At 38.0% G+C, this 22,913-nt stretch overlaps 1 protein-coding gene across 2 annotated transcripts in view; it reads right to left on the reverse strand.

Moving 5' to 3' along the window:
* LOC100792221 (rhodanese-like domain-containing protein 14, chloroplastic) overlaps window positions 1–14,865 on the reverse strand; it is a 19,444-nt gene extending 4,579 nt beyond the window's left edge. For both annotated transcript variants that reach the window (XM_026125479.2, XM_003544674.5), the window contains exons 1-5: window positions 14,435–14,865; window positions 14,179–14,225; window positions 13,421–13,513; window positions 13,063–13,201; window positions 12,874–12,976 (exon numbers count right to left, since the gene is read on the reverse strand). In XM_026125479.2, the coding sequence (XP_025981264.1) occupies window positions 12,874–12,976; window positions 13,063–13,201; window positions 13,421–13,513; window positions 14,179–14,225; window positions 14,435–14,645 (593 nt within the window). In that variant the 5' untranslated portion in view covers window positions 14,646–14,865. The remainder of the gene's footprint in view (window positions 1–12,873; window positions 12,977–13,062; window positions 13,202–13,420; window positions 13,514–14,178; window positions 14,226–14,434) is intronic.
* Window positions 14,866–22,913: the final 8,048 nt, after the last annotated feature.

Consider the following 22,913-nt stretch of genomic DNA (forward strand, 5'->3'; position numbering starts at 1 on the left):
ATGGTACACTCTCTCAGTAGAATTTATTGGATACCAATAGCTTCCCTACAGGTTACGTATGGCAGGATGTGGTAGGGATCAGAACCGTGATGTCCTAGACTGCATCACAGCTGTGCTGGAAACTCTAGTGCAGGAACGTGATGTGGAGCCGGCAGAGTATCGGGGACTCATGGCTTTCCGTAAGAACCACCCGCCGAAGTTCAGTGGGGACTATGATCCGAAAGGTGCTAGGTTGTGGTTAGCTAAGACTGAGAAGATTTTCGAGGCGATGGGTTGTCTCGAGGAGCATAAGGTCCCTTATGCGACATTCATGCTCCAAGGAGAAGCTGAGAACTGGTGGAAGTTCGTGAGACCTACATTTTCTTCAAGGACAAATTCCTAGAAAATTATTTTTCCACGAGATCTCAGGAAGCGAAAGGCGAAGGAATTTCTGGATTTGAAGCAGGGAAACATGTCCGTTGGGGAATACACGACCAAATTTAATGAACTTCTACAGTATTGGCCTCAATACCAAGATGCTCGGAACAAAGAAGACTTATGTGCTTAGTTTGAGAATGGGCTTCTACTGGAGATTCAACAGGCAGTTAGCTACATGCAGATCATAGATTTCAATCAACTGATGACCAAGTGCAAAATATTTGAGGACAAGATGAAAGAGAGGCAAGCTAGAGGTTTTGGAGGACCACAAAGAAGCCATCCTTTTAGAGGAAACAGTAATAAGAGGATGAAGCCATATTCTAGAAATAAGGAGAAAAACCTATGACTACGTCCAACATGAGCCAGTCAAGGGGGACTGGGGTACAGTGCTTTCAGTGCGGAGGACCGCATCATAGGAGGAATTGCACACAACTCCAGCAGACATAGGAGAATCGTTGCTATATTTGTGGCAAGGTAGGCCATTATGCTCGAGAGTGTAGAATGACTGGGAGACCGACGGTAACTTCCAATTCCAACACAGTCAATCGTGGGCCTACTAATCCCACAAGGAGCGGTAATGTTAGCAACAACAACAACACTAGTGGTGGAAGACCAAAGGTACCCTCCCGGGTATTTGCTATGAGTGGATCAGAAGTTGGTGCCTCCGATGATTTGATACAGGGTAAGTGTTTGATTGCTGATAAACTACTAGATGTACTCTATGATTCGGGTGCCACGCATTCGTTCATATCTCATGCATGTGTGGAGAGGTTGGGGTTATGTACGACGGAGTTACCATATGATATGGTGGTGTCTACTCCGACTAATGAGCCTGTAACCACCTCTCGGGTGTGTTTGAAGTGTCCTATAACTATTAAGGGTCGATCTTTTATGGCGGATTTGATTTGCCTACCTTTAGCTCATCTAGATGTGATCTTGGGGATGGATTGGTTATCTACTAACCATATCTTTCTAGACTGCAAAGAGAAGATGCTAGTATTTGGTGGAAATGTAATTCCAAATGAACCATTGAAAGAGAATGCTGCCACCGATGGAGTGGGGGATGTTCGAACTTACATGGTGTTGTTCTCCATGAATGTGGAGGAGGTCTCTGAAGTTAGCAGTATACCGGTGGTGTCAGAATTTCCAGAGGTTTTTCCTGATGACATTTGTGAATTACCACCTGAAAGAGAAGTGGAATTCATTATTGACTTGGTGCCTGGGGCGAATCCAGTGTCGATCGCACCCTATAGGATGTCTCCGGTAAAACTAGCAGAGGTGAAGGCACAAGTGCAGGATCTTATAAGTAAACAATTTGTTCACCCAAGCGTATCACCGTGGGGAGCACCGGTCTTACTGGTTAAAAAGAAGGATGGAAGTATGAGAATATGCGTAGACTACCGGCAGCTGAACAAAGTCACTATCAAGAACAAATATCCTCTATTGAGGATAGATGATTTGATTGATCAATTGAGGGGAGCGACGGTATTTTCGAAGATCGATTTGCGATCGGGGTATCATCAAATCCGAGTTAAGAAGGAAGATATCCCAAAGACTGTGTTTCAGACTCGGTATGGGCATTATGAGTATTTAGTCATGCCATTTGGAGTGACTAATGCTCCGGCTATCTTCATGGACTATATGAACCGTATATTCCATGATTACTTAGATCAGTTCGTGGTTGTGTTCATTGATGATATTCTAGTGTATTCAAGGAATAAGGAGGAGCATGAGAAGCACTTGAGAATTGTGTTGCATATCCTGAGGGATAGGAAATTGTTCGCCAAATTGTCAAAATGTGAATTTTGGTTAGAGAAAGTACAGTTCTTGGGGCATGTGATTTCTAAAGACGGGGTTGTGGTGGATCCGATTAAAGTGGAGTCGGTTATGGAGTGGCAACAACCGACAACTCCAACAGAAGTTCGAAGTTTCTTGGGGTTGGCTGGCTATTATAGAAAATTCATTGAGGGATTTTCTAAATTGGCACTGCCCCTAACTAAATTGACTCCTAAGAATGAGAATTTTGTCTGGAATGAGAAATGTGATCAAAGCTTCCAAGAGTTGAAGAGGCGGTTGACAACAGCTCCAGTGTTAATTTTGCCCGACCCTAGGAGACCATTTGAAGTGTATTGCGATGCGAGCGGGCAAGGCTTGGGATGTGTGTTGTGGCGTCCCTAAATAATGACTGGTTTAATAGTAATAATTTAAATAACAAAAACCATGGGATTTTTTTTTCTTTTTCTTTCTCTCTCTTTTTCACAGTAATTAAATTCAGAAGAAAAATTATCACTATAGAGTCCTGAATGGCCAGTTCACAACTCTATTCGGAGTCATTCATTTCCAATCACTCATAACCTCTAAACTATTTTTCTCTTTCAAAATGAAATATATACCAGCCATCATTTTAGGTCGTCACGTGAAAAATAATAAAATGCGGTCAATAAACTTCTAATTTATTTAAAGTTTGTTAACACTACCTTTTCAAATAACAAGATTAAACATAATTACATTCATCATCTAAAACTGTCCAAAATATGGGAGTTTGCAAAATACATAGTGACATCCAGAGCAAAGGTATCAACTGTGGTGGCCTCAGCCACATATATACAATCATCAAAATTTCTATACAATAGGTCTACCTACCCAAAAATCAAAAGAGTAAACCTAGCAGTCTGAACTAGATACACCCACCTACAAAAAGTATGTAAACCTAGTCTAAGGAGCCATCTGCTATGATGAAGAGTCTTCACTGTTCGCTGTCCCTCCAGGGCCGCTCTCCTCTGTAGAGTCTGCCTCAGATGCTGACAAGATATCCTCTGGAGAATCCACAACAGGAAGTGGGTCTTCATCATCCTCTGAAAGGTCAAGAGCATCCACAGCAGGCTCAGGAGGTAACTCCTCTGGGTCCTCCTCAGGATCCTCTTCAGAGGATGACACCTCTATCACTTGGATTGGCTCCACTAGTCGATGTTGAGTAGGTGTAGGTAGTATCCACTCCACAGTCCACTAAAGCATGCGTGCGGGTTCCTCTGGATGTACCAATGAAGTAGCAGTGAGTCGAATCATGCCACGGAATCGGCACCTCTCATTGCCTTCGAGGGTCTCCCAAACTTCCTCTAGGCACTCCATCACCACGTGATCATGGATTAATTGCGCTGCCATCGCGATCTACAAGAAATAAAAGAAAGGGGGTAGACTCTTTCACGAGAAATCTAACTACAGGTAACAATACAATGCGTCCCATAACCGCTACATGTAGTTAAAAGGTATGTCTCAAGGGTTTTCTTCTCTGGTAATCGATTACCAAAGTATGTAATCGATTACTAGTGCCCAAACTCGAGTTACACAACTTCAACACATGGAAACCTGCAATTTACACTGTGTAATCGATTACACATAACTGGTAATCGATTACCAGTGCCCTGTTACTCTGTGTAATCGATTACACAACATTGGTAATCGATTACCAGAGGCCACCTCAACATCCTGTCTCCATTTCTAAGCCTTGCAATCGATTACACCCCTTGGTAATCGATTACCAGAGGCCAAATTCCAAATATTACTCAAGATCCATAGCTGGCCAGCCGCCACACAAGCCTCCTTGCTTTGTGGTCTTTGTTCTTTTATTGGTTGACTGCCAGGAGCTCGCCTGTTTAGGTACGTCACAGGTTCTCACTGACTGACTATGTCCGGGTTGGGTCGGGATTGGTTAAGCGTGGTTTTGGGCAATAGCACCCCACCTGACGTCCCCAAGGTCTCCTGACCCCCGCGACATATCTCCAAGTACCACTCTGTGGTCAACAAACAAAAGTAGGAAGACTGACTCTTCCACGCTTTCTCACATCAAGCTTGTTGGATTATGGGACACCCATCATATGTGGTACTAGGTGGCGATCGGGCGATGGTGCAAATCAACTCTCCCACATCCTCAAATCAAACATGAACCAACCATCCCCAGTTGCACACCTTCAACTGAGCTCACGTACTCCTACATAGTCCTTATCCTCATTCCTCCCAGCACCGGGTCCCCATCAACCCCTCCAAGCTTCCATAATATCCCAGCAATCCAATTCCAACTATCATGAACTACCCTAAACCAAGAAAATAGGGCAGAGGCAGAAAACTCTGCCCAAAACACATTCACATATTATAGCTTTCCTTACTCAAATACCCCAGTAACATTCTCTTTGTTTCGATTCGTTAACCGTTGGATCGACTTGAAAATATTACTGGAGGTTCCTAGTACATAAGTCTACATTTTCACCGTTGGGATTTGCTAGAAAATGTCCAGAACCCAATAGGTACTACCTTTCCCATAACCAGCAATGCACTACCTTGACCCCTCAACACCCAATTTACCCTAGAAATGGCTCTTGCTTTCACCTTTGTCACTCATTTTTCTCATTTGCTCTGTCCAAGCTTACCTACAAGTCCTAATTGACATTCTAAACTAAAATCAACTCACTTTAGACTCCAATTTACACTAACCCCAAATTTAGGTTTTCAAACCCTCAAAATCTCACACTTTTCTACCTACAACATTGTCATTCTCACATTTAACCCTAAATTAACTTTCCCCCTCATCTCTACTAGTTTTCTATCAAAAATTTCAGCACACAAACATCACAAAGCATCATCATAAAACCCTAAAACAGAATGGGTAAATTTGGCTCACATCAAACATGTCAAGTTTAGCATGCTTTCAACAAATTCCTTCACAAATAACTACCATAAGGCACAAACCTAGTAGAACTACCCATCATATCTCCCAAAAACCCAATACCCACGAAATTCATGTGAGAATAAGTCTACCCAAACCTAAAATTTGAAGTCCCACAACGTAGAGGTGCGCTTCACGACTCCGAAAATGGCTTCCTTTTGCAATTTGGAGAAGAAATGATGAGCAAAGTTTGGAGCTTTGATGGGCAACAATGGTGGAGGAGAAAGGGAGAAGAAAAGCAACGTGGGAGATGAGAAGGAGAGCTTCTGAATTTTCTGCTGAGTGAAGAGAGAGAATGTGGCTTTTAATAGAAAAAATGATTTTCTTTTTCCTATTATTTTATTTTTTTAAAGCACTTGCCACTTGTCCCATTTTGAGTGGAACAAAAAGGGGTCCACTTTTCTCTTGATGTGACTTCATACTCAGCCACAAGGAGAGAAAAATTTGACCTTTTGAATGCTAAAATCCTACCTCAGTTTGCGTGCCGCTTCTCTGGTTTCAGTTCATCGCGTCTCTCTGCACCTGTCAGGGCCCATTTTCGAAAGTAGGCAATATATATATCAAAACGCTCAGAATGAAACCTTGAGCGTGGTTCAGAGGTTGGTTTTGTTAAATTATTAGTTGCACGCAAAACGATAATTTTTAGACTAATTAATTGAGAATTAATCTATAACTGTCCAGTTATGGATTTCTCTTCGTTAATTAGCCTAACCCGCATATCTTTTCCCCAATGTATATACTTCTACCAGGAGTATACATATATACACTAAATAATACTTATATATATATAATTATTTAAAATATATCGCTTACAAAATTCCGGGTAGAAATTCTAGGATGTCACATGTGTTAATGCAGGGGGGAAGAGTAGTGGCTTATGCTTCACGCCAATTGCGTCCTCATGAAGTTAACTATCCGACCCATGACTTGGAACTAGCAGCGGTGGTCTTTGCCTTAAAGATTTGGAGGCATTATTTATATGGTACTCGTTTTGAAGTTTTCAGCGATCACAAGAGCCTCAAATACTTGTTCGATCAGAAGGAACTCTATATGAGGCAACGAAGATGGATGGAGTTCCTCAAGGATTATGATTTTGGTCTTTCCTACCATCCAGAAAAGACTAATGTATTAGCCGATGCGCTAAGCCGGAAGTCCTTACATGTTGCGGCCATGATGAGTCTGGAACAGAGATTGATAGAGGAATTTCGAGATCTGAATCTAGCAATCGAGATGCGACCCAAGAGCTTATTTGTGGGAGAGTTGCAGATCACCAATGAGTTCGTAGATCACATACGCGAGGCTCAAGAGGATGACCAGTTTCTGCAAGGCAAAGTGTTAGATGCAATGGGAGATAAGGATGTGGAGTTTAAGAAGGACACAACTGGGTTAATTAGATTCAAGGGGAGGATATGTGTACTACCTTTAGATGATTTGAAAGTTAAGATCTTAGAAGAAGCATATAAAAGCCGTCTTAGTTTCCATCCAGGAATGACTAAGATGTACCAAGACTTGAAGAGAAGTTTTTGGTGGCATGGCATGAAGAAAGATGTAGCTGAATATGTAGCAAGATGTTTGACATGTCAAAAGGCTATGGCTGAGCACCAGCGACCATCAGGAGAATTAAAGCCACTAGAAATTCCGGAATGGAAATGGGAGAGCATATCTATGGATTTTGTATCTAGTCTACCCAAGACTAGTCGTGGACACGATGCTGTGTGGGTCATAGTAGATCGACTCACCAAATCTGCTCATTTTATTCCGGTGAATATGAAGTATAAAATGGAGAAGCTAGTAGAGTTGTATATCAAAGAAGTAATAAGGTTGCATGGAATTCCTTCCAGTATTGTATCAGACAGGGATTCGACGTTTACATCATGATTTTGGACAAGTCTGCATGAAGCATTGGGGACAAAGCTGAAGCTCAGTTCAGCTTATCATCCTCAAACAGATGGTCAGACTGAACGAACCATTCAGACTCTAGAAGATCTACTCCGGGCATGTATTATAGAGCAACAAGGCAGTTGGATGGAATGTTTGCCATTGATTGAATTTACTCACAACAACAGCTACCAAGCCAGCATTGGTATGGCTCCTTTTGAAGCTCTATATGGGCGGAAGTGCAAAACTCCTATTTGTTGGTACGATGATGGAGAAGCAGTAATCCTTGGGCCTGAAATGCTACAACAAATTACCGAACAAGTGAAGATGATTCGAGAGAAAATAAAAGCATCTCAGGATAGGCAGAAGAGCTATTATGACAGAAGGAGGAAGCCATTAGATTTTCAGGAAGGAGAACATGTGTTTTTGAAGGTTTCTCCTGTAACTGGAGTAGGGAGAGCTCTCAAATCTAGGAAGCTGACGCCCAAGTATCTGGGTCCGTATCAAATTTTGAAGAAGGTTGGGCCTGTAGCTTATCCAATCGCTTTACCTCCGAGTTTATCGAATTTGCACCCTGTGTTTCATGTCTCTCAACTGAGACGATACAACTCGGATCCATCACATGTACTCGCACTGGATGAAGTACAAGTGAAGGATAACCTCACCTACAAAGCACAACCTTAGAAGATTACTGATCGAAGAATGAAGTCGCTGAGAGGAAAGGAGATCGCGTTGGTGAAAGTGCAGTGGGGACCCGACGAGGGTGATTCAACCTTGGAGTCAAAGGATAGGGTGAGAGAATTGTACCCAAGTTTGTTCCTAGAGTAGATAATTTCGGGGACGAAATTCCTTAAAGGGTGGGAGTATTGTGACATCCTGGAAATTTCTACCCGGAATTTTGTAAATGATATATTTTAAGTAAATATATATATAAGTATTATTCAGTGTATATATATATATATATACTCCTGGTAGAAGTATGTACATTGGGGGAAAGATACGCGGGTTAGGTTGATTAACGAAGAGTAATCCATAACTGGAAAGTTATAGATTAATTCTCAATTAATTAGTCTAAAAATTATCATTTTGCGTGCAACTAAAAATTTAACAAAACCAACCTCTGAACTACGCTCAAGGTTTCATTCTGAGCGTTTTGATATATATATTGTCTACTTTCGAAAACGGGCCCCGACGGGTGCAGAGAAACGCGAGGAATTGGAACCAGAGAAGCAGCACACAAACTGAGGCAGGATTTTAGCATTCAAAAGGTCAAACTTTTCTCTCCTTGTGGCTGAGTATAAAGTCACCTCAAAGGGAAGAGGTGGGCCCCTTTTTGCTCCACTCAAAATGAGACATGTGGCATAACTTTTAGGAGAAGGAAAGAGAAAATCCTTTTAAAATAAAAGCCATGTTCTCTCTCTTCACTCAGCAGAAATTCAGAAAGCTTTTCCTCTCTTTGCTCATCATTTCTACTCCAAATTGCAAAAGGAAGCCATTTTTGGAGTCGTGAAGCGCACCTCTACGTTGTGGGACTTCGAATTTCAGGTTTGGGTAGACTTCTTCTCACATGAAATTCGTGGGTATCGGGTCTTTGGGAGATATGATGGGTAGTTTTACTAGGTTAATGCCTTATGGTAGTTATTTGTGAAGAAATTTGTTGAAAGCATGCTAAACTTGATATGTTTGATGTGAGTCAAATTTACCCATTCTGTTTTAGGGTTTTATGATGATGCTTTGTGATGTTTGTGTGCTGAAATTATTGATAGAAAAATGGTAGAGATGATGGGGAAAGTTAATTTAGGGTTAAATGTGAGAATGACAATGTTGTAGATAGAAAAGTGTGAGATTTTGAGGGTTAGAGAAGCTAGACATGGAGTTAGTGTAAATTGGAGTCAAAGTGAGTTGATCCTAGTTTAAAATGTCAATTAGGACTTGTAGGAAAGCTTGGGCAGAGCAAATGAGAAAAATGAGTGACAAATGTGAAAACAAGAGTCATTTCTAGGGTAAATTGGGTGTTGAGGGGTCAAATCTTGAATCAGTGGAGTTTTCGCCTTAAAACCAGTTTGAGCAAGTTTAAATTAATGTTATAGACTTGTTTGAGATGAGAGTTTACTCCAAAATTACCCCATTCTCATTTTCACTTCTCAAACCTTGAAAATCCACTAAATTGATGGGTTTTAGGTACCTAGATTTTGAATTGTCTTGGTCTGAAGTTTGTTTTTGGTTTAAATATGATTTATACATGATTTAGGACTTGTAGGATCCAATTTGAGCAAAATTGGATGTGGGCAAGATGGATTTCGAAATCTGCCCTATTATGCAGAAAATTGTTGTCAAATTTGTGCAACAGAATTTTTGCTCATGTGCAGAAAATGCTTGTGCATTGCTGGTTATGGGAAAGGTAGTACATATTGGGTTCTGGACACTTTCTAGCAGATCCCAACAGTCAAAATGTAGACTTATGTACTAGGAACCTCCAGTAAAATGTTCAAGTCGATCCAACGGTTAACGAATTGGAACGAAGAGAATGTTACTGGGGTATTTGAGTAGGGAAAATGGTAATATGTGAATGTGTTTTGGGCAGAGTTTTCTGCCTATGCCCTATTTTCTTGGTTTAGGGTAGTTCATGATAGTGAGAATTAAATTGCTTGGATATTGTGGAAGCTTGGAGGGGTTGATGGGGACCCGGTGTTGAGAGGAACGAGGATAAAGGGCTACGTAGGAGTACGTGAGCTCAGTTGAAGGTGGGCAATTGGGGATGGTGGGTTCATGCTTGATTTATGGATGTGGGAGAGTTGATTTGCACCATCGCCCGATCGCCACCTAGTACCACATATGACGGATACCCCATAATCCAACAAGCTTGATGTGAGAAAGCGTGGAAGAGTCAGTCTTCCTACTTTTGTTTGTTGACCACAGAGTGGTACTTGGAGATATGTCGCGGGGGTCAGGAGACCTTGGGAACATCAGGTGGGGTGATATTTCCCAAAACCAAGCTTGACCCATCCCGACCCAACCCGGGCATAGTCAGTCAGTGAGAACCTGTGATGTACCTAAACAGGCGAGCTCCTGGCAATCAACTAATAAAAGAACAAAGACCACAAAGCAAGGAGGCTTGTGTGGTGGCTGGCCAGCTATGAATCTTGAGTGGTATCTGGAAAATGGCCTCTGGTAATCGATTACCAAGGGTGTGTGATCGATTACAGGGCTTAGAAATGGAGACAGGAAGTTAAAATGACCTCTGGTAATCGATTACCAAGGGTGTGTAATCGATTACAAGGCTAAAAAATGGAGACAGGATGTTAAGATGGCCTCTGGTAATCGATTACCAATGGTGTGTAATCGATTACACAGAGTAACATGGCACTGGTAATCGATTACCAGTTGGGTGTAATCGATTACACAAGGAGATAGAACACTGGTAATCGATTACCATTTATGTGTAATCGATTACACAGTGTAATTTGCAGGTTTCCATGTGCAGAAGCTGTGTAACTCGAGTTTGGGCACTGTTAATCGATTACATACTTTGGTAATCGATTACCAGAGAAGAAAACCCTTGAGACATACCTTTTGACTATATGTAGCAGTTATGGGACGCATTGTATTGTTACCTGTAGTTAGATTTCTTGTGAAAAAGTCTACCCCCTTTCTTTTATTTCTTGTACATCGTGATGGCAGCGCAATTAATCCATGATCGCGTGGTGATGGAGTGCCTAGAGGGAGTTTGGGAGACCCTCGAAGGCAATGAGAGGTGCCGATTCCGTAGCACGATTCGACTCACTGCTACTTCATTGGTACATCCAGAGGAACCCGCACGCACACTTCAGCAGCCTGTGGAGTGGATACTACCTACACCTACTCCATATCGACTAGTGGAGCCAGTTCAAGTGATAGAGGTGTCATCCTCTGAAGAAGATCCTGCTGTGGATGCTCTTGACTTACCTGAGGATGACGAAGACCCACTCCTTGATGTTGATTTTTCAGAGTATATCATGTCAGCATCTGAGGCAGACTCTACAGAGGAGAGCGTCCCTGGAGGGACAACGAATAGTGAAGACTCTTCATCATAGTAGACGGCTCCTTAGACTAGGTTTACATACTTTTTGTGGGTGGGTGTATCTAGTTCAGACTGCTAGGTTTACTCTTTTGATTTTTGGGTGGGTAGACCTATTGTATAGAAATTTTGATGATTGTATATATGTGGCTAAAGCCACCACAGTTGATACCTTTACTCTGGATGTCACTATGTATTTTGCAAACTCCCATATTTTGGACAGTTTTAGATGATAAATGTAATTATGTTTAATCTTGTTATTTGAAAAGGAAGTGTGTTAACAAACTTTAATGACAAGAGTTTATCGACCGCATTTTATTATTTTTCACGTGACGACCTAAAATGATGGTTGGTATATTTTTCTTTTTGAAAGAGCAAAATGGTTTAGAGGTTATGAGTGATCAGAAAGAAATAACTCCGAATAGAGTTGTGAACTGGCCATTCAGGACTCTATAGTGATAATTTTCATTCTGAAATTAATTACCGTGAAAAGAGAGAAAAGAAAAGAAAAAAAATATTTCCCATGGTTTCTGTTATTTAAATTATTACTATTAAACCAGTCATTATTTAGGGACGCCACAGTTAATACGAAGGAGAACCCAACTGATATGTTCACAAAGCCTGTTCCTCAAAGCAAGTTCATGCTCTATTTGGATCTACTTAATATAGATTGTTGGGAATAAACAGATTTACATCTAATTCAAAATTGTTATTGAACCAAGGTGGAGATTGTTGGATGACAAGGAGTGGATGACACTGATAGAAGTGACTAGACTACACTACCTATAGTGTCCAATCTAGCCTTTTGTGTTGGAATTGTCTTCTGTCCAATGAAGCGTTCAACCGTATCTTCTAATATATTGTCCAGTATGTATTAGTTAGTCAGTTAGATGGTTCATTAACATTGTTTTGTGTTAAAACTATTTTAGCCGTCATAATTTTTTTAGGTTATTATGTTATGTCTATATAATCCTATAAAAGAATTAGTTAGTAGGATTCAAAGCGAGTTAGAGAGAGCTTTTGAACCCAATTTTCATTGTATTATTTTCTATTATTCGCAATAAACTTTCATTGTTGTGTTATCTTTCTTCTCCTTCTATCATCTATTTTTCTTATCTATTTCATATTTTTCAGTCTTAAACCCAACTCAAGTTCAATTTAGTGGTCCATGCCCAATAGCTTAAATAGAAAAAAGCCTATGTTTAGAACATAGTGTTATATCTCAACTATTTTGTCCCTGTTAACAACTTAAATTTTTAACATAATCGTAAACGCTCTTGGTCATATCATTTGGCTTTAGATGGTGTTTTGGTTCATATTCTAGGTTTGACATGTTTCCATGTGTTTAATGTCAAGAGTTGTGTTTTCACTGACAATTTAAGCTTTTGACATGAAAGTAAACATTCTTGGTAATATCAAATGGACAAATTCGGTGGCGTATTTTAGCTGTTGCAGAATAATTTAGATTTAAGAGCTACTTGTAAATTGCGGTCTGTAGATGGAATTGATGCAGTTTAGATCAAGCAGTTATACAACTTTACAATACTCCATGATTTTGCATCTCTATGTACATTGATAGATACTATTATCAGACTTTAATGATTAACAATTTATTAGTATGGTCTGCAATAAACATTAAACATTTAAATGAATGGAGAAATTAAACAAAAAAGTCATATTAACCTTCAATCTAGATTATCCAACTAGGATCAAAATTTATTTCTTCCACTTAGTATCATATAAAAATAGCCCTATATAAATATATTCCGGATGTTCGGGTGAGAGAGAGAAAATTTAGTACCTTGATTGTTGACCTTCGGGCAAATTTTGTGATGGTCTCAATGTACCCCCTGATGTGCAAGCTACTATTATCTTTGCATCTTTATCTATTTTTGCTTCAACATCTGCCAGCACAAATCAAACTTTTACTTAGAGGAAACAAGTATTTGCATGACCTCAGGAAATGTGTGATTAGGAAAGTTTATCTTACTCTTGATGAACTCAGGGTTCTCTTCTGTCCCAGAAAAAATACCAAAAAACAAAAATGCAGCACGTCTTGCAATGTCCCATGCTGTCCACTCTTTTATGAGCCTATATATTTGCACATTGATTGCACCTGGAGGATGTGCCTGCACCATTAACCAAACCACTCACTACTTATGTTTTTTCCCAACTAAGTCAATATATGTTCTCCAAGTGTAACAACTACTTGAAATTATTAGCATAGCCGAGAAACAGGATTCAAAATTTAATGAATTTTAGGAACACTGGATATGGGAAATGCACGAGGCTTCCAATTTCTATAGTTTTTATTCGTTACAGGTAATGAGAATTCCCTCCAGACTAACCTCCTTGAACTCTGCTTCTGGTCTTACATCAAGTAATACAAAACTGTTTTCTTTCTGAAGGCGCAGAGCTTCCTTTACTTCCACACTTCTTACCTGTAATATTATACATATACACCTTAAGATAAAACATAGCAATATATATTATGCATACAATATGAACATGAATTCCCGTTCTCCAAAATTCTACACAAGACTCTGATATACATTTAATTATTTTTTATAGCAATTATTTACTTTGCCCCTTAATTGAGTTAATTCTCCATAGTATTATTCTGTGATCTCTATTGAGATATTTACACGCTAGCTTAGTGATAAATATTTAAGTAAATTGTACTCACACGCCTTGAATTTTTTTCTTACACATAACACCACTCTTTTTTTTATTCTTACATCAATCTTCTTTTATGTTTGAAAACATTAAAGTGGCATCCCTTTATATATTACACAAGCAATTCCTACAAAGGAGAAGATTATTGTAATGCTCATAATAACAGAAGGTGTCTCAGTAGTTTGATGAAACCTCAGGGTTATTAGTGTAAATTACTAGGAAGATTTTTATGATTTATATTAGGATGGTGATAATTCTGAGGAATATCACATGTTTCAAAATCGAAAGCCTTTTCTATTTCTAGTAAAGCCAGTGAAATGGTTTCTTTGATTGATAACTTTAAAAGAAAGGCGGAACAATGTAATTAGTCTTTTGCACATTTGGTAGTGCTATCTATATGTGTGACAAAGATTTAGAGAAGGAGATGTACCCTTTTCTGAAGCAGAAATTCTCGCTTAACCTTCCAATCTTCTTCAGCTAATTACCACAAGAAAAATGAAATAAACTAGTTAATAACTTAATATCCATGTATCATGTGTTTTAAGCGTTGATAAGTTAGAAGTGAAAGCAACCCAAAACACCAAGGGGTCTAATTTAATTGGTTGAACTATAACATAGTATGATCTCTGGTACCTGTTTTCGATTACTACAAATTAAAAAAAAAAAAAAAAACTCGGTACAAGTACCTGGAGATTTTGCTGGTTTTGTTGCTGCACTCTGGACTTTTATTCTCAGCCCTCTAGCTATGTCCTGTGTGTGTAATCTTTGACCAATGCGTTTCTGTGATCTCGCTCGCACCCACCACGAGTTGTGATCATGTGCACCTTCAAAAGAAGGTGCCAAGAGCGAGGAATGCAAATGGGTTTGTAAAGATGATGAAGATGCAAAAACAGCCATTCTTCGGTAGTGCCTTCAGAAGAAAATTTTGATGCGGTGTTTTGAAATTTTCAAGTTAATGGTCTACTGTTAAATTAACGGAAGTGAAAGTGCTAGCTAGTAGCTAGGGATGAAGCTAAATCGACGCTTTAGTAACTTGTCTATTGAAAATCCATATACATTTATGGAAAATGTACTGTGTTACACGGTTGGTGCAGATATTTAGGACTCAGAATCTGAATTTGTGGTCTATGTTTTTAGAAGTGATTTCCTATTTGGATATCCTTTACATGTCACATTTTTTTTTTGGTCTTGTTCGGTTCAGTCTCCTCACTTTTCTCCACGTTCAATAGTAGGTTGCCAAATCAATGGGACAACTCAACCATTCAGAGTAGTCATTGTCTTGTAGCAAGCAACATCCCTATCCAAAATTAGAACACGCGCGTCTGTTCTTTCAAGTGTACACGATTGTTAAGTTTAAAATTTGGGGGTATCAGTTAATTAATAAATAATTGACATTTCAAAATATTTATGAATTGTCATGTGTATCTACTTTTTCTTCTTTTCATTTTTAGAATAGTATATTTATTTTTTCTAGACTCAATTCTCTTATTTCAAAGCGTCTCACTTTAATAAGATGATTGATGACAACAACTTAATAAACTTGGGAGCTGTAGGCCACAGGTTTATGTGATTTAGAAATAATAAGAGGTTCGTGATGACCAATCTATTGTCAAAAATCTCTTTCACTCGGTTTTTCACAATTTCGCTCCTAACTTATGTTTAGTGCTCCGTGAGTCGGATTTTCGCAAATCTCATATGTTATCCTACATTGTCAAACCTAACAAACTCATTTTTTAGGTCAAAACCTTAATAAGAATAGTCCATACTGCTATAAATCTTAGTCCAAATTCGTGACAGATTTTCATTTTACTAAAGGCCCTTAAACTTGTTTTATTTTTAACTTTTGCTAGAAAACTCTGATTTGGGAGAAATTTAAGGCTAAGTCTATGTTTCAACATGCAAAGAACTAATTTTTGGCATAACAAACTCAAGGAAAATAGCTCAACACACAAATTCAGGACATGACAGCAAGCTCAAAATTTTCAAAGCAACAATATGTTCAAGGAAGTTCAACAACAAGCACATGGCTCAAGAGTTGGAGAGACCCCCCCCCCCCCCCCCTCTTACCTCTTGTAGACTCCACAAAATTTAGAAGGAAGAATGAAGAATATTCAGGTTTTTCAAAGTTTCCCTTCATGAGTTAAACAAAATGACAGTTCCAAGTTATTAGAGAAACTAGAAAAAGAGAATGAAGAGGAATCAAGTCTAGGATGAAGAATGAAGCTTATTTACCTAAACTTGGTGACTCAAGGGCTCAAGAACACAAACAACAAGTAGGGAAGAAGAAGAACAGTTGAACTCCCCTCCCCAGGCTTTAATTTCGTTCAAAAAATGAAGGGATATGACTAAAAAATATTTTTTTTCACAAAGGCCAATAAGCTATGGCGTAGGCTCTCTTTTACAAGGCTTTTGTAACACTTGAATGACCCCCTTGGCAGGCAATTTGAACGTGCCAAGTCATACCACAAAATGGGGAGTTTTGAATCTATTGATTAATTAATTTATTGACATGAATCTATTATATTGATGTTAATTGTTTGCATTTAATTGTTAATGATATTTGTTTGAATTAAAAATAAAATAATCTCATTTAATATTTTTTTAGGGAACGAATATGGGATTGTCACATGACATCATCACATCAAACAATATATGTGTGTGTGTGTGTGTGTGTGTGTGTGTGTGTGTGTGTGTGTGTGTGTGTGAGAGAGAGAGAGTGAGAGAGAGAGAGATAAATGCTAGCGACAAAAGTAGAATTGGAACCCAAAAAAACTAAAAACTTGGGAAATAGTTATAATGTTCCCAAAAGTGGGCATCATTCTAAGGGAAAATCTCCTGCTTTGTCTGTTCCACCTAAAAGAAGAAGTGCAAAGTCCTTAGAGAATAAAGGATCCACAACCCATTTTGTAAGTTTACCTTATTTATTGTAATGAATTGGTTCGAGTTATTTTAGTTATGTTCCACATTAAGCAATTTAGTGAATTTAAGTTTATTTCAAAATTTTTGGTGTTGCTTAGATGATAGAATTCATAGAAACTTTGTGATTCAATCCTACCCCCCAAGGGCATTGGATAGAAGACTCCAAGAAGATTGGGCCAAAGATGCAAGAGAAGGCCCTAGGGTTCTCATGAGCCTTAGGGTAGATTTCGGGCCCATGGGCTAAGTATGAGCCCACTTATCTTTGTACATATTAGATTAAGGTTTCATTAATTTTGGGTCATGTATTTAGGGCTCCATAATGTAGGTAGGGGACCCAAGAAATATAGGATTTTTCAGCCCTTGTATTTTAGGGCACCTAGACTAGTTTTTGTATTAGGGGTAGTTTTGTAATTCACATACACTAAGTGAATATTTGATGTGTGTGGTTGGAAATAAATTTAATTGAATTGGTAGAAGCTTAATCAAATTAAATTTTAGAGGGGGAGGTGAGAATTTGCTTACTACACCCCATTGCCACATCATATAGTCACACTTTGTGCATGTCCTTCATGCTTTACATGCCTCATGACACCTAAGCACACTTAGTGGAGAATCTTGGAATTGATCTTGGATTAGTGGGCTGAACCATAACTAAAATTCACTAATCATAATTAGTGAAATTTTGGCTCCAAAGTTTGGCTCCACAAATTCAATTTCAAATTCAAGTAAAATTTGATTCAAATTTTCCTCCAATTTTGTGTGACACTTATGCTATAAATAGAGGTCATGTGTGTGCATTTTTTTAACTTTGATCATTTGAAAATTAAACTTCAGATTTCAGAGCTCTTTTAGAGCACAAATTTTCTTGCTCTTCTCTTCCTCTCCCTTCATTCATCTCCTTCTTCCTCCAAGCTCTTATCCATGGCCTCCTATGGTGGTGAGCTTCTCCTAGACTCATCTTCACCTTGAAGTGGTGTCTCCTCTCTCTCTTCCTTCTCCATTCCGCTGCCATTCATCTTCCAAGAAGCAAAGGAATCCATTGATGAAGAAGATCTTAGGCCTACAAGCTCCAATGGAGCTTACATCATGTGGTATCAAGAGCATCTTCATCTAGGTGATGTTCTTTTGCTTCCTCTATCTTTTTGTTCGGTGAATTCTCTTTAAGTCTTTGTCCTTCATCTTATTCCTCCATGTATATCCTCCATTGTCTTGTGGTTTGTTGCTGTCTAGAGTATATTCAAAAAAAAAACAAACCGATTAAATCTTACATCTACACTTGTTCTTGCATTTCTATGGTTCAAATTTTGTAGATCTACTCTTGAATCATGTTTTTGTGTTGATTTTAGGTTCTATCATTTTTCATTCATAATATTCTTGTGCTGAACCTTAGATCTAAATTTTCTTCCAAAATATTGATTAGAAAAAAAAACACAAAAATCTAAGTGTAAATCACTTAATCCATGTTGTCTTATAGTCATGTTTAGTCATAGTAATTGTCACATTATGTTCTAAGTTTGTGTTGAATTTTTATTTTGTTGATTGAATTCTATATACATTTGTTCATGTATTCTTGTCATTCTTATCCTATATTTTGAATTTTGAGTCTAATTCATGCATGCTATTTAGTTCATAACATGTTCTAAATCAATTCCTAGAAGTAGTCTTGTTGTTAAACTTTTTTTTTTTTTTTTTTAAGTTTCCTACATGATGCCTATGATGAAGTTGAGTTGTGGTGCTGAGTTGTGGCTGGATTTGTGAATCAAGGTAATTGAGTATAAGCAAACACAAATTGTAACTATCCAAGCCTTAAGCAACATAAACACTACTCTTGATTTCTAGGTTGGAATTGTAGGTGTTGGCAGCTTGAACATACGAACTTGTATAAATTAATGGGAATTGGTCAACACGTAGAGCCTTAAATTAATGGGAATTGCATAAGCTAACTCATCCCCCACAGTTGGCCAATATTGTTTAAAGAAAAAAAGCATGGAATCCATCTAGACCTAGAGCCTTAAAGGACTTCATGCTCATAATTCCACGTCTCATTTCTTCCTTAGTGATAGGGGCAAGGAGATTTCGACAGGCACCCTCTCCCAGCATAGGAGGAATACCACCCTGCATGTCAAGATGAGAAGTCATACTATAACTAGAGAACAAATTTTGAAGTGCTTGGAAGTTACCTACTTAAGAATATGATGGTTTGAGCTTCAAGATCCATCTGAGAGATAAAGCCCATGGATCTTATTGCTTCGTCTATGAGCTATAGTCTAGGAATGGAAAAAGCTAGTGTTTCTACCACCAAACCTGGCCCATTTTTTCCTGGACTTCTGAAACCAAAGGAATTCCTCTTATAAATAAGTTGCCTCTAGTTCCTGTTGAAGCTTCTTTCCCAATCTCATGAGGCTTTCAAATTCTCAACCCTCTAGCTCCAATTGAACCCCTCATAATTTGTTTTGGTCTTGCTTTTTACGGTGAAAGATGCTACCAAACACATCTAATATGTGTGTGTGTGTGTGTTAGCAACACTCTCTTTCAATACTCTCTATGATTTGTTAGAATTTATTGAAAATCATCAATTTTGATAGGTTTATCTTCTCATATAAAATCAGGAGAGAAAATCATTAAATGAGAAGAAAAACCTATCAAAAATGATGATTTTCAATAAATTTTAACCAATCATAGAAAGTCTTAGAAAGAGAGTGTAAGAGAGAATGTCGCTAGCATTTTTCTCTCTCTCCCTCTCTCTCTCTCTCTCTCTCTCTCTCTCTCTCACACACACACACACACACACACACACACACACACACACACACACACGCACACACACACACACACACACACACATATATATATATATATTGTTTGATATGATGATGTCATGTGACAATCCCATATTCGTTCCCTAAAAAAATATTAAATGAGATTATTTTATTTTTAATTCAAACAAATATCATTAACAATTAAATGCAAACAATTAACATCAATATTCATGTCAACAAATTAATTAATCAATAGATTCAAAACTCCCCATTTGTGGTATGACTTGGCACGTTCAAATTGCCTGCCAAGGGGGTCATTCAAGTGTTACAAAAGCCTTGTAAAAGAGAGCCTACACCATAGCTTATTGGCCTTTGTGAAAAAAAATCTTTTGTAGTCATATCCCTTCATGTTTTGAACGAAATTAAAGCCTGGGGAGGGGAGTTCAACTGTTCTTCTTCTTCCCTACTTGTTGGTTGTGTTCTTGAGCCCTTGAGTCACCAAGTTTAGGTAAATAAGCTTCATTCTTCATCCTAGACTTGATTCCTCTTCATTCTCTTTTTCTAGTTTCTCTAATAACTTGGAACTGTCATTTTGTTTAACTCATGAAGGGAAACTTTGAAAAGCCTGAATATTCTTCATTCTTCCTTCTAAATTTTGTGGAGTCTACAAGAGGTAAGGGGGGGGGGGGGGGGTCTCTTCAACTCTTGAGCCATGTGCTTGTTGTTGAACTTCCTTGAACATATTGTTGCTTTGAAAATTTTGAGCTTGCTATCATGTCCTGAATTTGTGTGTTGAGCTATTTTCCTTGAGTTTGTTATGCCAAAAATTAATTCTTTGCATGTTGAAACATAAACTTAACCTTAAATTTCTCCCAAATCAGAGTTTCCTAGCAAAAGTTAAAAATAAAACAAGTTTAAGGGCCTTTAGTAAAATGAAAATCTGCCACGAATTTGGACTAAGAGTTATAGTAGTATGGACTATTCTTATTAAGGTTTTGACCTAAAAAATGAGTTTGTTAGGTTTGACAATGTAGGGTAACATGTGAGATTTGCGAAAATCCGACTCATGGAGCACTAAACATAAGTTAGGAGCGAAATTGTGAAAAACCGAGTGACAGAGATTTTTGACAATAGATAACTTAACTTTGATCATTTGAAAATTAAACTTCAGATTTCAAAGCTCTTTTAGAGCACAAAATTTCTTGCTCTTCTCTTCCTCTCCCTTCATTCATCTCCTTCTTCCTCCAAGCTCTTATCCATGGCCTCCTATGGTGGTGAGCTTCTTCTAGACTTATCTTCACCTTGAAGTGGCATCTCCTCTCTCTCTTCCTTCTCCATTCCGCTGCCATTCATCTTCCATGAAGCAAAGGAATCCATTGATGAAGAAGATCTTAGGCCTACAAGCTCCAATGGAGCTTACATCATGTGGTATCAAGAGCATCTTCATCTAGGTGATGTTCTTTTGCTTCCTCTATCTTTTTGTTCGGTGAATTCTCTTTAAGTCCTTGTTCTTCATCTTATTCCTCCATGTATATCCTCCATTGTCTTGTGGTTTGGTGCTGTCTAGAGTATATTCAGAAAAAATAAACCGATTAAATCTTACATCTACACTTGTTCTTGCATTTCTATGGTTCAAATTTTGTAGATCTACTCTTGAATCATGTTTTTGTGTTGATTTTAGGTTCTATTATTTTTCATTCATAATATTCTTGCGCTGAACCTTAGATCTAAATTTTCTTCCAAAATATTGATTAGAAAAAAAAACACAAAAGTCTAAGTGTAAATCACTTAATCCATGTTGTCTTATAGTCATGTTTAGTCATAGTAATTGTCACATTATGTTCTAAGTTTGTGATGAATTTTTATTTTGTTGATTGAATTCTAGATACATTTGTTCATGTATTCTTGTCATTCTTAGCCTATATTTTGAATTTTGAGTCTAATTCATGCATGTTATTTAGTTCATAACATGTTCTAAATCAGTTCCTAGAAGTAGTCTTGTTGTTAAACTCTTTTTTTTTTATTCTAAGTTTCCTACATGATGCATATGATGAAGTTGAGTTGTGGTGCTGAGTTGTGGCTGGATTTGTGAATCAAATAAGTCTTAAGCTCTCTTGAATTTTGTTATTCAAGGTAATTGAGCATAAGCAAACACAAATTGTAACTATCCAAGCCTTAAGCAACATAAACACTACTCTTGATTTCTAGGTTGGAATTGCAGGTGTTGGCAGCTTGAACATACGAACTTGTATAAATTAATGGGAATTGGGCAACACGTTTTTTGAGCTGAAACTTTTACTGAATTTTCTAGTCATCTGGAAAAAAAATTATAAAAAAAAGACCAAGCGATTTGGATTAAAGGAAAAAATAAGAAATATCACACAAATTGGCAGAAAAATTAGTGTCCAGGAAAAAAAAAAGTGAAAGGGAAGTGTGCTTGTTGTTTTGACTCAAAATTTGTTCTATAATTGGTGCCTATTTTATACCAATCCTAGTTCTTAAATTTCAATTTAAAATTATTGTGAAAACAAGTGCCAAAACTAGAGGTTTCTTGAGTCTTTTTTTTTGTTTTTTTAACTCTACTCTAGAGCCATTCTAAGTTTCTCTTTGAGTCCTAGCTTGCTTTTGTGTGCTTTTCAATTCTTTAATTGTTGAATAATCCTTGAAAATTTTTCTTGTTAAAACTCTATTGGTTTAGCTTTCATTTTTTTTTTTGGTCTTTGGTTATTGCTTGTCTCTTTGTTTCCTTGCTTGTGAGTTGCCATATAGGGAATTGGAAAGGAGGATTGGTGCCATATCTTGAAGAATTTGAGTCAAGAAGCAAGGGGCCAACCACCTTAAGAGCTATTGGACTAAGAAGCACTCCAAATTGAGTGAAACACTAAAGAGAGAATAGCCACCACAATTGAGGACTTTTTTCTTTGTAATTTTGTAATTGGCAATTTGCTTTGCTTTCAAATTTTGTAACAAAAAGGCCTTTCATTGGAAGTAAGTTGGGAGCCTCCGCTAGGTCACCCTACTTCCATTTGTGTGTAATAATTTTAGGCAATTTTCCCTTATGATAGTGAGTGTTTTGTTGGGAGCCTTAAATGAGGTCATCCAAACACTCTTAGGATCCGCCTAGTTTGCATTTCTTGCACTTTAATTTCTTGCTTACTTCCATAGCTTATTTCCTTTACCCTACATTGTCAAACCGCCTAGATAGCTTGCCTTTTACCAATTAGTTTTTACCTTATCTTTCACACCTATTTTAGTGTTTATTTTGGCTAGTTTCAACCATAGTTTATTTTACCTTTTGTTTTCAAACCCCCAACAAGAAAGAACCATAACTTAGGAACCAACATGAGTCTTCATTCTTCATCTAGTGTTAAGGGTGAGGGTTCTACTCCTAAGGACCCCTTGTATAAGATATTAGATGAGTTGAGATCCCTTAAGTTGTGGAAAGAAAAACAAGAGAGAAAAGAAAAAGGTAAAAAAAGAGTGGAAG

This window comes from Glycine max, chromosome 14 (assembly GCF_000004515.6).
Source record: "Glycine max cultivar Williams 82 chromosome 14, Glycine_max_v4.0, whole genome shotgun sequence".
Classification (NCBI taxonomy): domain Eukaryota; kingdom Viridiplantae; phylum Streptophyta; class Magnoliopsida; order Fabales; family Fabaceae; genus Glycine; species Glycine max.